The sequence below is a fragment of the Acartia tonsa genome, chromosome 12, assembly GCF_053477335.1.
Source record: "Acartia tonsa isolate MP-2025a chromosome 12, ASM5347733v1, whole genome shotgun sequence".
Lineage (NCBI taxonomy): Eukaryota > Metazoa > Arthropoda > Copepoda > Calanoida > Acartiidae > Acartia > Acartia tonsa.
The window spans coordinates 14,694,938-14,708,788 of record NC_137271.1 but is presented as its reverse complement, the minus strand read 5'-3'; the positions used below and the strand labels follow the sequence as shown (position 1 = coordinate 14,708,788).

Sequence of the window (13,851 nt, the reverse complement as noted above, 5' to 3'; positions counted from 1 at the left end):
TTACATTTTTAGGACTTGATTATAGAGTTGCTTCGCTTATAGTATTGTACTTTGTTGTCTCAGGGATCAGTATACCAAAAATCAGATCAAACAGATAACTAGATTACATAAAAAATTTTTGTTAATAAAGTAGAAAATCAACATGTTTAAAATGGACGTAAGGACATTCTGGTAATGATTATAGAGTTGCTACGCTTACTTAATCGTACGCTACTATAGGAATCATCTTGCAAAGTTTGAAATCGATAGAACAATTCTAACATGTCTAAATTAACGAATACAAGCTATTTATCTCGGAAGGACGGACGGACGGACGGACCGACCCTAATTATAGAAAAGCTTCGCTTTTACTAATTATGTTTATCGTTCAGTGTCTAATCCCTTAAGATCTCTGGGTTTGTACAATATGATATTGTTCAATTTATTCTACTAATTTTTCTGTCTTTAAAGGGTTAATATTGTTTGTTATACAAGCGATACATAACCTTATCGTCCTTGTCATATCCCTTTATCCCTAGAAGTAAGAAGAAAATAAAATGCATATTTTATTCAAATGCTCTACCGTGGCTCTACACGTTGCGCACCCGCTCGTCGTCGGGGAAGTGATAGGTTCGAATCTCGGTTTAATAGTTAGAGAAGGGGGAATGCCTTGGCCCAAAACAGGTATAACTTATTACCATGCACAGTTAGATCTCTTCAGACAAAGGTCTTGTAATCAAAGAGTTCGTTGTCTGATGGGTGTTACTTAACCTAAAAGCCCCGGGTGTTTGGACAGAAAAGGTGACATGTGGATCCTTAGTCATCCTAGGTTGTTGGACCTGACTTTTGAGTGTCATGGACAGCATCAGCGCCCGTATGATGTAATTAAAGAGGTAATTCTTCAAGTGGCATATCCCTGGCGCCTATTTTTAAATGTCAAACGGCTGTGCCATTTGTGTTAACTCATTTTTGATTATCTTATAGAAATAAAGATTATTAGATATAATCTTGGACAGTGGAAAAGTTTCTGAAATATGAATTGCACGTTCACATAAAGTACCATGTTAAGCACTGATAACCCCTCATATTTTCAAAATAAATTGAAAATAAAGTTGGGGGGCAGATGTAGTTCTTTGTTTGTTTGTTTATCACTTTAGGTCAGGTTAGGTTATACTGGATACTGCATGTTTAAAGGTTCCCCACAAGGGTTAGTCAAAAAATATAACCATTACCCACCCCTTTTTAATTAAACAAAAATAAAATAGGGGGAGTTAATAGTGCTAAAACATGATTTAAAAACTTACAGAAGAGTTGTCCCTAAAATGATGGCAGTAATGATCAGTTTTTGTAGTAATTTAGGTGCCACTACCATAATAAACATGTTTATGCATTTGTACCAAATATTTGTTAGGTTAATAAAGCCTCGCATGGTTGAAGTCTCACTATTTATTAGACCCACAAGGGGTTAGGTTTAAGTATAAAGAAGTATAAAGTTTATCTTATTATTTGCAATTACTTACTGTATAATACTTTACTGTTTTAAATGTTTATAGATTGTCAATGATTTTCATACCGATTATATTTCTGCTTCTATAAAAATGGATTCAACTCCCTAACTGTTAACCTTTAATAATTATTAATGTCATTATCATTTCATTTCGTTGTGTGTGTATGTTTATTTAAAGAAAAGAACATCCATGAAGATTATTTTTTTCATAAGTGAAACTTTTCTAAAATTAAGGTTGGTCATTCAGCAATAGTTAGCTATTTTTGTTAATTTCAACAAAATTGCTAGATGACTCCTATAACAGTTAGATAAGATTTAGAAAGCTTAGCAACTCTATTATGGATACCAGAAAGTTTTTTGTATGATACAATCATCCTATTCATCTGATATTTGGGGTAATGTTTCTTAGAACAACAAGGTACAATATTATAAGCGAGGCACCTCTATAATTAAATCCTAAAAATGGAAGTATGTCCTTTTTCTGTATCCTGTATCAACGCGATTTCCCAAGAAATTTATGTGCTATTTTAATTAGACGTACAAATTATTGTTCTGCTTATTAAGTTCTTACAATTTTTAAGCGTTATTATTCGTATGTCCTTCCTTCTGATTTTTTGGCAGGGGGGGGGCGAATTATACACAGATATATTGAGCACTTTACTTAACCCAAAATCGAGGGTGGTGTAAGAAAGTGTTACTGAATCGTCAGGGAGGGGGGGGATTTAAAACACTCCCTAAGGTGTCTCCCACCTACCTAATGTTAATTTTTTTGTTAACTGATGCATGCCAAAATTAATTTAAATTAATTTTTATTTCATTAATAACAAAATTATTTATTTCCTTTAATGTTGCCACCTTGTTAATACTGCATAACATATATATGTGTGATACATAGGCATTCAATGTGGGGGAGGGGGGGGGGGCCGGAGGTGAGATAGAGGTATATCAAAAACCTTCAAAAATATTTTTAAACCCTGTCACAATTGGGATATGTGTAAACTAAGCATTGTGTTTAGTATTTTATGACAAATTCATTACTTCGTTTTCTTTTAAATATCAAGGAGAAATGTTCTTTCAAAACAACAAACGTCTATCATTTTAGCAAGGAGAAATGAATTCCAGACTATCTTATAGTAATTAGATATTGATATTGATGACCATGGAAAGAAAACGAAGTGTTGGGTTTCGTCATATTTCCATAGTAGCTTTTGATAGGTTATTTAAGGTTAGGTAAATGTTAATAATTTGCCCGCATGGTTAGGGAATTAGCCCCGCAGGATTAAAGCCCCCGAAGGGGCTAGAAATATGAGAAAAGCTACTGTGAAAATACAACGAAACCCGCTACTTTGTTTTCTTTCCATGATCCGAGATTAGTATTAAAAGAGTCATTCTCATTTGAAATTTAAACCTATTTAATCGTTAATGCATTTGTATAGATGAGAAAAGTATGGTGATTTTTTAAAATTAATTTTAATTTTTTTCAGTATGACTATGTAACCGATTTATATCCGCGGTTCTCAGCCATACTGAAAAAACATGTTTTTCACAAATATTAAAATAAATTTCGAAAAATTAATACCAGTTTTGTTAGCAAGGGCCCGTGGAGAGTTTTCTAAGATTATAGAATAACTCCTTCCCAACCTAAAAGCGTAGGAAAAATGTGTCAAAAAAGTGCAAAAAAATCACCAAAACTATTTTATTCATTTTAAATTTTCTCTTTAAATATCTTGAGATGTGTAGCCGCTCTATAAATATGATTAATGGTAACAAAATTATTAAATGAATTTATGATAACTTTGTAAACTAAATTACTTATTTTCTTTGTATAATTCTCAATATAATATGTTCTTTTTTTTCAAAATTATAAATTCATTTCACATTCTTAGAGTTTTCTATTCTCGTTTTTGCACTTTTTTTTAAGGTTGAAATCTGCAACAAATTTTTGTGATATCTTTTAAAATCAAGCAATTAACAAAGATGATAAAATTCAAAGGTGTTATTTTAAAGATATTTTGCTGCCTGTTGAAATGATCATAATTAGGACAATACAAAATTTTGGGTGTAGTCCCTTTCGTGGCAACGCCTCTTAAGGGGCGTTTCGTCGTATTTTCACAGTAGCTTTCCCCATATTTTTAGCCCCTGCAGGGTCAATTGCCTAACCCTGCGGGGCAATCACCTAACCTAAAATAACCTAACGAAAGCTACTGTGAAAGTACGACGAAACGCCCCTTAAGAGGCTTTGCTACGGAAGGGACTATACCAAAAATATTTTGTATATTTGTATACTAAAGGCAATATTTCATTTCTAAGTCTTTGGGGGAATATATGTTATCGTCCATTGGACTATCTTTGATTTTTATTATATAAAAAATATGATAACTATTTGTTAAAAGGCATGTTTGATTCAAAAAGTAAAAAATCCAAGATTATTGGGCATATGAGAGTCTAAATTATCTACATTACATGAACATCCCTTCATCTCAAGTTTTAAATAATCCAAGATAGCCTGATGATAAAGGAAGATCTCGATCATAACTATTTTCGGATAGATTCACCCCCTCTCTTTCTCCATTCCCTTTGAACTGGATGGTTCTGGATTATATATTCCAAAACTTGCTAGCGATAAGGTGTTTATACAAGTGCGCCAATGTTTTTTTTTATAAAATTGTTAAAAAATGACATCTGTTTGGTTTTCCTTTGCAACTAAGCTTTTTTTTAGGTACAGGGAAGGTTTTTAACTATTTTGGGAGAGCGTATCTCCACCCTCCCAATTTAAAATCACACCCCCAAATTTTTTTTCTGAATATTTCTTATCAAAACTTAAATTAAAAAGTAGAAGGGCGGTTGACTTATCCCCCTCCCACCTTAAGAACACCTAGAGGCTTCTTGGGGGCGTCCGTTGCCCCTAGTCTTTCTTAAAATAAAAGCTATGTCTTGCATTTTTTTTCAATTAGGTGTTTGATCGTAATTTCATATGGTAAAAATATTTTTCTTATTTAATTGTTATCCTAATAAGATAAAAGTTATGCTTGAAAATTGTTTTAATGGCTATTTTTATATGTTGCATTTTTAGATAAACGTCAGAATTTGCGTCAGAATTTGCGTCATTTGCGTCATTTATATTTCAGATTTTTATTACCCGTCATCAGCCTGATATCTAGTTGCCGAATGTGTACGCAGTTTCCTGAGTGTTTCCTCATTCTAGCTCAATATTTACTACTAGCTAAAAAAGCTTCAAACTTCAAAAAAAAAAATCAAAATTTAAAAAATTCAAATTTATAATGTATATTGTATAAATCGTTTACACATTCAAATTTTGATTTTTTTAAGGGAAGTTTGAAGATTTGTAGCTAGTAGTAAATATTGAGCGAGGATGAGGAAACACCCAGGAAACTGCGTACACATTCGGCAACTAGATATCAGGCTATCTAATCCAAGATATGAAAGGTTGGTTAATAACCCTTGATGAACAAAAATAGCAAAGATGTTATCACATTGAAACTAAAACTCTAAATAGCCACTTCGTAAATAAAACATTGAAGACTAAAGTATAACTATCTTTAGAAGTAGACAGCTAAATTTTGATTTTTAGTATCGAGACTTTCATTCTGTACATCCTTCGGTCGGTATCATTTAACGTAGAAGCAAATAATTTTCATAAATATACCTTTTAAGTTCTTTCCATAAGAGTACATTTGAATCACTGCATCCCCTCCCCCCTTATTGAAAATAAATTCAAAATTAGAGACAAGGGAATTTTCTCCCATGCCAAATTTTGATTTTACAGAAGAGAAACTAACCTCCTTATTTTCTATTTATTGCAAAGTTAAAATGTCCCTTCTTTTGCTATTGAACTTTTTTGGTTGAGTTGTATGTATATGAAATGACTTTGAAGGGGTTAAATATAATTATCATAAGTCGAGTTTGTATGTAGTTTTAAATATAAGTAAGCATCTACGTATTTTTAGTAGCGAAGATACTCTATAACATAAGTGTAGTACATTTTGCGACTACTGCATACACTAAAAAGCTGTTTGGCTGGGATGGTTGCGGCTGAGAGTGGTTGCTACCCCTGATTTGAATTGATTGTAATTGATTATTTGGACAAAGCCCATATTGTCCTGTTGTGACGTCATAGATTTCGGTATAGGAGAAGGGAAGGGGAGAAGAAATTATCTTCAAAGGAAATGGGGTTATCCTTTTCCTTTCCCTTTCTCTTTCACGAAATTTATGACGTCACAACAGGATAATATGGGCTTTGTCATTATTTGTGTATAAATAAATTAATAAAAATCAAATTATAAATAAAATTGATTAGGACAATTTATTTCTATATATTGGTAATTTTAAATTTCCCTAAAGAAATCTTAAGAACGCGCATATTAACACAAACATTATATGATTAAAATTTTAGTTAAGATAGGGTATTAAAGATTATATATAATTTAATGTAAAAAGACTCACTTCCATGACATTTTTTATCCCCATAATTAACATCTAATTAAAACAAGAACGTCTAAAAACAAATCTGGAAATAAATAAAATCTGCTACGAAGTGGAACACGGGGTCTTATTTGATAAGACAATGGACGATAAATTGATGTACATCCCAAATGATGTATATACAGTAAACCACTTTCTTAAATCATATTGGTTGGAAAGTTTAGACACAACTAGTTTGGAACCAACCAATCAAAATTCATTAAAGTATTCAATATTTTCATCCATCAAATAGGACAACTAGGTTATAAAACTTTGGGTACCAGTGTAATTTACATACAAATGACCAATCATTCGATGGTTAGTAATAACCTTTAACCAGAAAAAAAAACAATATATATTTTAGAGTAGCCTTGCTACTAAGATATTCCTGTATTTGAAGTAAAACAAGGACTATTACGTCCATTAGTATAGTGAAGCTGTTATAATAGCAAAAAATACAGAAAATAGAGAGTTTAAAATAAGAGAAAAGAAAGGAGGGAAAAAAAGATATTGGGAAATAATATTTTAGTCCAAACTTCAATACTCGTACGTCAAAAGTATAGGGATTTAATTGTTGATTATAATAAAACAGCTTATAGTGTCTAAACAATACAAAAGACCAATGATGGGCCAATATACATTATAGAAACTCTACAAAGTGTCCGAAAAAAAATTATAGCCGTGTGACGTAAATAGATCCATCTCTTTTTAAGGGGTTTCCTTTTCCACTACTCCTCTCATCTCTCCCTTTTATGACGTCACACAGCTTCTTTTTTCTGAACTTTGTAGTGTCTCTACATTTTACCATTGGTCAATTACAGTGTTTACTGGCCTTTCATTGGTCATTTGTATTGTATGACGTCCATCCTTTTATAAGCACTATAAGCTGCTTCGATTATAATATAATCAACTGACATATGACTTTAAACCTAAAATGCAGAAAATCTTTGTTTTTAATAACACATACAACATTCATGAAGACAACTCCCTTATTAATCTTAAACCGTGACTTTAACAAAACTGTGGTTTCTTCAGGGAGGGAGGGGACATTAGCCTGTAAATTATACTGATATCCAAAGTTTTATAAGCACATAATCTTATTCGTGGACTTAAAAACTTTGGTTACCTTACATACTTTTTGATTAATTATTTGAATTTTTACATTTAATAAGTTGATCAGCAGAAGGGGTAGTTTTGTTTTTCATCATTTGGGATATAAATTCATTAATCTATCATTGTCTTATCCCATAATTCCAAGACTAAAGAAGTATAAAAGGCTTCTCTGATAAGTCTATCTCCACAAGACCAGCTATTTTCGAGATCATTTGCTACTTTATAAAGTAGATAGAAACTAAATGAATCCTCGCTTTTGAAATATCTATCTAGCCATAATGAAAGTATAAATAGAAGATTATGAGTTTTAGAATCGTTCATTATTTTTATTTTGGACGATTTTTCAGGCAACTTTACTCAAATAATATTAAAAGCGAAGCTTTTCTATAATTAGAGTCGGTCCGTCCGTACGGCCGGAACCGATAGATTTTTTGTTAATTCAGGCATGTTAAAATTGGCCTATCGATTAAAAACTTTGCAATGTGATTCCTGTAAGAAAGTCTAGCAACTCTATAATCATTACCAGAATGTCCGTACGTACATTTTAAACATGTTGATTTTTTACTTTTTTAACAATAAATTTTTACGTGATAAAATTATCCGATTGTTCTGATTTTTGGTATATTGATTCCTGGGACACCAAAGTACAATATTATAAACGAAGCAACTCTATAATCAAGTTCTAAAATTGTAAGTATGTCCATAAACATTATTCTATATCAAGCAGTTACAAATTTACTCACACTTTTGCTTCGATTCTTATACTTATATATTAATATTCTGATTATTTATTTCTAACACTATACAAGTGTTAATGTCCGTTTGTCCTACCATTTCAGTGCTTCGGCTTTATGGATGTTGTCATCCTTGTTGAAATATCTATCTAGTCATAATGAAAGTATAAATAGAGGGTTATAATTTTTTGGGCGATTTTTAGGGCAATATTTCTTTACACACAAAAGGTATTTTGAACAAGTTATTCTCTGAACTTGTTTTAGGTAATACTAGCGGCTTCGCCCCTAGCCTCTAAAAAATCATAGATAGACAAACGGACAAAGTGGGTTATAAAGCAGATGTTGGGTGGTCATAAAAAATAATGGGAAAATATAGAAAGATAAATAGAAAATCAAGAAACCTAAAAATATATTTATGTCCGACGTACCAACAAACAGACCAATTGATTTATATATACTGAAAGCTCTTTGTTATAGTAAATCTTAAAACAAAATTTCAGTCATCTATCTTAAAAAGAAGCCGAGAAAATTACATTCTTCCAAAATGCTTTGGACAGACTGGCAGAAATACAGATGAAAAATGATAATTATTTAGTCAATAGGCTTTGAAACTTGAAAATGCATCATTTAATAGCTCTGTTCAAAAATCCAAAGTTGAACTAATGGACCGGCCTACTGAGTATATTCTCGTGACAAGGGCGTTTTCTGTAAATCTTCTTTTTTTGATGAATGAAAAAAGAATTATCTTTAAAGAATCATCATTCTTAATCTTAAAAAGACACTTTTTATTTTGATTATTAAAATATTTTAAGGAATTAAAAGCCTTATTTTGTATAAAATAAACGTGGAAATTGGGGAAAATTGTCGTTAATTTAATTTGCTGACATGGACATCATTTATTGGTCAGTTCGTTCATCCAGTAGGAGGGGAGGGGACGGTGAGGGAAGGTGGAGGATTCGTTATTTTATCCAGCTACAAGTTTCACTTTATTAGAGAACATGATAATCTGGTGTAAGATTCAAGTAATAATAAAACCATTAATGATTTTCGCTCCCAGTATGGCTCCAAATCCGTTTAATATCCGCTTATTGAAACTGGTTATGAGACATAATGAAAAATCATATATCATAAAATACAAAAATCTAAATTATAGATCTTCCCTTTAAGCATATTCAAAAGATACTTAAAAATAATTCAATGACACTTTAAAAACATGTGTTAAAAGATTAAATTTTATGATCTTGTACAATAAATTTTAATATTTTTTTTTGTAAAAAAAAGAATTTTAGACGGTATTTATCTCAGCTTCAGGAAAATAGCTAAAAACCATACCAGGTCCAGTAAATATATTTCATAAAAATCCCAACTTCAATTGGTTCAGTGGTATGCAAGATCTTAAGGATTTAATAAGTTACCTAAGGAAAGTCAATTTAGTGTTTTATTAACAATCGATAAAATATTTTTTTCAATTTCAAAGGATTGCTTTATTTTACCACTTTTTTACCTTTCAATTACCTCGTACCTCCTGTTCATGCCATATTAACAGACAACTAACTCTTTAATTAAACGACCTTTGTGAACAAGTGCATTTCGCCTTGTTTGGACAAGGCATTCCCCCAACTAACAAAGACCAAATTGTGTCAAAAATGATCTATGTGACGTCATAAATATGAGGGATTATCCTTCTCTTTTTAGGGGTTTTCTTCTCATCTTATCTCCCTCATTTTCATGGCGTCACATGGATAGAGTTTGACACAATTTGGTCTTTGTCCCCATACTCCTACTTTTAATGTCGCCCATCTGACAAAGCAGCATGCATTGAAAACAATTTTTAACGTCTTCAGTCACAACGTGATGTTAAGCCGAGATTCGAACCCGACGTCGCGGGTATGTTTTTAAAAATATTAATCGTATTTTATTTTTATTTAGGCTGAAGATGGAAGCTACAAAATTGAGACAAGAACAGGTATATTAAAGATTTCTTTGATGAAAATTGCATAACAAGGATGACAATTTTCATATAAGCAAAGCTGAAACATCAACTAACTAACTTTTACGCCAAAATTATAAAGGGTCTTCGAATTGAATGAGTGCAACTTTGAAAGTTTATATATGCACCAAATAATTAAAAATATGTACAAATTGTATTTTTTTCTATCAAAATGAAATTTAATTTCCCGTTAATATAAACGATTTATGCAATTTCAGACAAAGTTTCTCTTAGCTTTTTGAGCCCTCTCCACGTTTTTGAGGTCACTGGGAGCTATGTGCGTAGAAAATCCCCAAAAGAAGTTGTATCAACTTTTTTGCTTTTTATTTAAGATAGCTAGCCGGTTCTTTCAGTAAGTAGTAGATGTAAAATTTTTCATAGAATTCAGATATGCAATCGGTTTTTTTGTAGACCTCTTATTTTTTAAGTAATTTAAGTTTTAAAAAAAAATAATTAAGTCGGTTTTAAGGTACTAAAACGCAACAAAATAAAAGAAGAAAATAGCCAGTATGAACAAAAATAGTAAGATCTTTAATTTGACACCTTACTTTTAAAATTCTGTTGAGTAATTATTGAAAAAATCTATTTTTTTAACCTCGGTTTAATAAAAACTTTAGACCTAAATATTTTCTCAAACAGACATAAAAAACATGGGTTCATATATACCTTTAGAATCAGAAAAATATTACGAATCTATTCTAAGCAAAATTGAAAAAGTTTTATAAAACTATAATAAAAAAAAAAGTTTATTTTAAGAATCATAATGTTCGGCTTTAAAGGGTTAGCTTGAACCAAACCTGAAGAAAACCTATACAAAAGACAATGCAATGTAGCAGATATTTTTTAAACACAAGAAACAATAATGTATTTTTAACTGCATTGTTTTGAAGTTTATAAACAGACTGATGCATATTTGTTCATAATTTTTCATTCTTTACATGTTCTTTAATATCACTATATTTATTGTAGTATCTATTGTATATATTGTATGAACGTTCTCCTTTTTTTCTGGCAATTCTATAGGTTACTTTTATAGGTTAAGCTTCCCGATTCGTCAATTTTTGCGATTTGTGATTGGCTATTTAGTAGTTACAATTCTTAAAATAAACTTTTTATTTTTTTCTATTTTTATTACAATTTTTTTAAACCTTTTCAATTTTGCTTAGAGTGGATTTATATTATTTTTCTCATTCTAATGGTATATATGAACCCATATTTTTTATGTCTGTATGAGAAAATATTTAGGTTTAGTGTTTTGAATAAACCGAGGTTAAAAAAATTGATTTTTTCAACAATTACTCAACAGAATTTTAAAAGTAAGGTGTCAAATTAAAGATCTTACTATTTTTGTTCATACTGGCTATTTTCTTCTTTTATTTTGTTGCGTTTTAGTACCTTAAAACCGACTTAATTATTTTTTTTTAAAACTTAAATTACTTAAAAAATAAGAGGTCTACAAAAAAACTGATTGCATATCTGAATTCTATGAAAAATTTTACATCTACTACTTACTGAAAGAACCGGCTAGCTATCTTGAATAAAAAGCAAAAAAGTTGATACAACTTCTTTGAAGTAAATTACTCACAAATTCAAAAATTTTGCCAATTTGATCTAAAACCCAAGTAAGAACTACATGTTTTGGTAGTTATCACAGAGTGGCAACTAACTATTTATTGTTTCTTCTTGATTTTCTTTACTGTTCTTTTTTCAGCCAATGGTGAAGTGTGGGGACAATATGGATACATTGATACAGATGGAATTCTAAGGTAACCAACTATCAATAATTCAAATTTTCCGAAAGTCAAAATATTAAAGTAGAAGACAAGAGGGGGCATGTGTTATTTGTAACTCCGCCCACTGAGCGGGGACCCAGTCCCGATTTTGTATTAGGTCTTCGAAATCAGCTAATAGCGTTGTCGGAAATATAAACACGACCGATTTCCCTGCAAAAGAACAAAAAGCCATTTCCTAGCAGACGAAATTTTTGTTTTTCGTTGTTAAAATGATTTATTCATCTTATGGAAAAAATCATAAATAATAAGAAAAATACGAACAATTAACTAGCAGACGAAAACGGTTCCAACACTTAGAACAGGTAGCTGTCTGGATTTTACATTTAAACTTATAAATTTACTGTCAAAATTAAAAGTTACTTGCATTTTTCTAATATTTATTCTTTAAAAAAAAGTGGCAAAAATTTTGAATACACAAGTAAATTAAAGTAATATTAAAATTTTATTATTTATAGATCATAAATTTATAGATTCACGGTCTGTTAATATTTTTAGCAAATAATTGTAAATTTTAACTTTTTTTTACTAATATCTGAATTATGCAAGCTAATAGGACAATTATGTCCACGAGTAACGCAATAATTATTTACAAAATGAAAATGATAAATGTTAAAAGCAAAGATGATTACGTTCAAAAGTAGCGAAGCTGTTGGAAATCATAAGGTGAACACCCATAGATGGAAAGAAAGAAAAGAGAAAAAAGAAGATAAAAATTATAATATGTTGAAAGGGGAGGGAAGGGTAATTAAAGGGTTGGATATTAAAAGTGAGGGGGAAAGGAAGAGGAGGAGATGAGAAGAGAGAGGAAAGTTAAGGGAAGTGTAGTGATTAGTTGGCGAAGGATAATTGACTGTCCGCAGTTCTTTTAGAAATTAGACCTCCTATCATTACAGACAGACCGACGTACAGATATATGCATACAGTAGCTTCACTACCAAAAATACATGTTTGATGAAAAATTATTATTATTATATTTTCTTTTGTGACAAAAATTAAAGCATAAATGGTGGTTTGCAATTTTTATACCATAACTGAAATATAATACTTAGTTTTTAAATTACGGACAAGTTTAAGTATTAGCAAAGTATCATTTATAAAGTAAGAGATAGGCGTTTTCTGAGATGGGCGTTTTTTGAGATAGGCGTTTTCTGAGATGGGCGTTTTTTGAGATAGGCGTTTTCTAAGATGGGCGTTTTTTGAGATGACCCATAAAGTATGTCTCTGTACCGAAGAATCTCGCCAACCGCAGGACCAATATGGTTTTTAATGTAGCTGCTTGTAGTCCTAGTAAAATTTAAAACCTTTGGGGGGGGGGGAAGGATTAGTCCATCACAATCCCAAGAGAAATTCCCCTTTTTTGTCCAATTTAGAGACAACAATGCAAAGTTATTACTTTCAGACAAAAATACGTGCAGTCGATAGATTTTATTTTCATTTTTTGGGAGGGGGGTTGGTGATTTCTCTTTGGTGGTTGATGGTAAACTCCCCCCCCCCCCCCTCTTCCCCTCCAATAGTTATAAACTTTTCCAGGACCTATGAGAAGCTACAGTATATAGGAGAATAATATCGGTGTAGCGGGCAGAGATATTCTTTGGTACAGACAGTTAGATACTTTTTAAAAAATATTTCTAACATTTTGAAGGAACATATTTTTTGTATTGACAAAACAATACATAATTTTTCATTTATACCAATTTGATTTAATAGGAAGTTAGTGAGTTAGGTGTTTTTAAATTGCTATCTATAATACAAAGTAGCTTGATGTCTGTCCGTCCTTCTGTCCGTCCGTCCGTCTGAAGCTTAAGATCTCGGTAACCACTCAACCGATTGGATTCTACTCTTCAGGGTATATACCTATCGGTCCTGTGGTGGTTTTAACCTATTTTCTTGGGGGGTGGGACACCCCCAACCCCCCCAAAAATGATAATTTACCCCCCCCCTCCCTAAAAAAAAATAATTTTCTTGAGAACACATTAGACTATGAGCAGCACCAGTAGTAATTTTCTTGAGAACACATTAGACTATTTTTTTACGAATTTTGCGAATTCGTTATTTAATCGAGAAAATGTTTTCCTGCTGGGTAGTTGCGAAAATTTGCAATCCGTTCTGCTGGGTAAGTAATAGTAGATGTAATTATACCTCTTAGGGCAAAGCCCCTAGAGGCTAGGGGCGAAGCCGCTAGTAATTAATATTATACTAGCTCCTGGAGGGAGGATTGTAGAATAACCTTATTTATGTCTAAATTTCTTTAAA

At 31.4% G+C, this 13,851-nt stretch overlaps 1 protein-coding gene across 1 annotated transcript in view; it reads left to right on the top strand.

The window, feature by feature from the left end:
- The window catches only part of LOC145333191 (uncharacterized), an 80,412-nt gene that overhangs the window by 53,914 nt on the left and 12,647 nt on the right, over window positions 1–13,851 (top strand). The window contains exons 5-6 of the mRNA XM_080178340.1: window positions 9,745–9,781; window positions 11,517–11,571. Coding sequence (XP_080034466.1) covers window positions 9,745–9,781; window positions 11,517–11,571 — 92 coding nt within the window. The remainder of the gene's footprint in view (window positions 1–9,744; window positions 9,782–11,516; window positions 11,572–13,851) is intronic.